General features: G+C 62.6%; 1 protein-coding gene across 1 annotated transcript in view; it reads right to left on the bottom strand.

Moving 5' to 3' along the window:
• Positions 1-482: 482 nt before the first annotated feature.
• LOC113204184 (uncharacterized) overlaps positions 483-703 on the bottom strand; it is a 4,019-nt gene continuing 3,798 nt past the window's right edge. The window contains exon 3 of the mRNA XM_052268794.1: positions 483-521. Coding sequence (XP_052124754.1) covers positions 483-521 — 39 coding nt within the window. The remainder of the gene's footprint in view (positions 522-703) is intronic.

Raw genomic sequence — 703 nt, 5'->3', positions numbered from 1 at the left:
GAGCTGACGACCGAACCCGATCAGCAGGAGGGAAACTACTGGACTGCGACTCTGCTCTCTGCCAGAGGTGGTCTTGCGAGATGCGGTGTGTGCGCTGTGCACTTAGGACCTGAAGTGTCTGGGCTGGTAACTGCGGAGCGGAGCGGACCAGGGCTGCCAGGCCAGGCGTCAGCTGAGTCAGCTAAGCTGACTTCTACTGGGGATGGGGATGTCCCCGGACACATGTGCGACCTCCCTTCGAGTGCCCTCCCCCCCTCTCCTACCCTGCGTCGGGTCCTGACTCTTGTTCGGGGTTTTACGCCCTCTGCCCTCTCGTCGCGGGGATGTCCCCGGCCACATGCGACCTCGCTCCGAGTAGCCCCCCCCTCCCTTCCCGGGGGTCACTGCCCCCTTGGCGGGGCTGCCGTGTCAGGAACATCACCCGCGCCATGAGAAAATGCAAAAGGCTTTGCCAATAGCACGGAGTAAAAGTAAAAGTGCCTTTACTCCGTAATATGCCAATAACTCGGAGGTTGTGCAGACTGCGAGGCGTATTTCCAGTGACTTGTCAGTGTAGGTAACGGTAGATCCACCCCATCCCCCTTTCCACCCCTGGCCCCCGCGGCGGTTGCCTGCTGGGTCTCGACGGCCACGTGCCGTCCCCCGACCCCCGAGGCCCGCGTCGACGACCCTGCGAGTCCATCCACGGCAGACCCTTCTAGTC

Source organism: Frankliniella occidentalis, unplaced genomic scaffold (genome assembly GCF_000697945.3).
Source record: "Frankliniella occidentalis isolate FOCC.00 unplaced genomic scaffold, Focc_3.1 Scaffold76, whole genome shotgun sequence".
Taxonomy (NCBI): Eukaryota; Metazoa; Arthropoda; class Insecta; order Thysanoptera; family Thripidae; genus Frankliniella; species Frankliniella occidentalis.
This window is presented reverse-complemented; position numbering and strand designations above follow the sequence as displayed.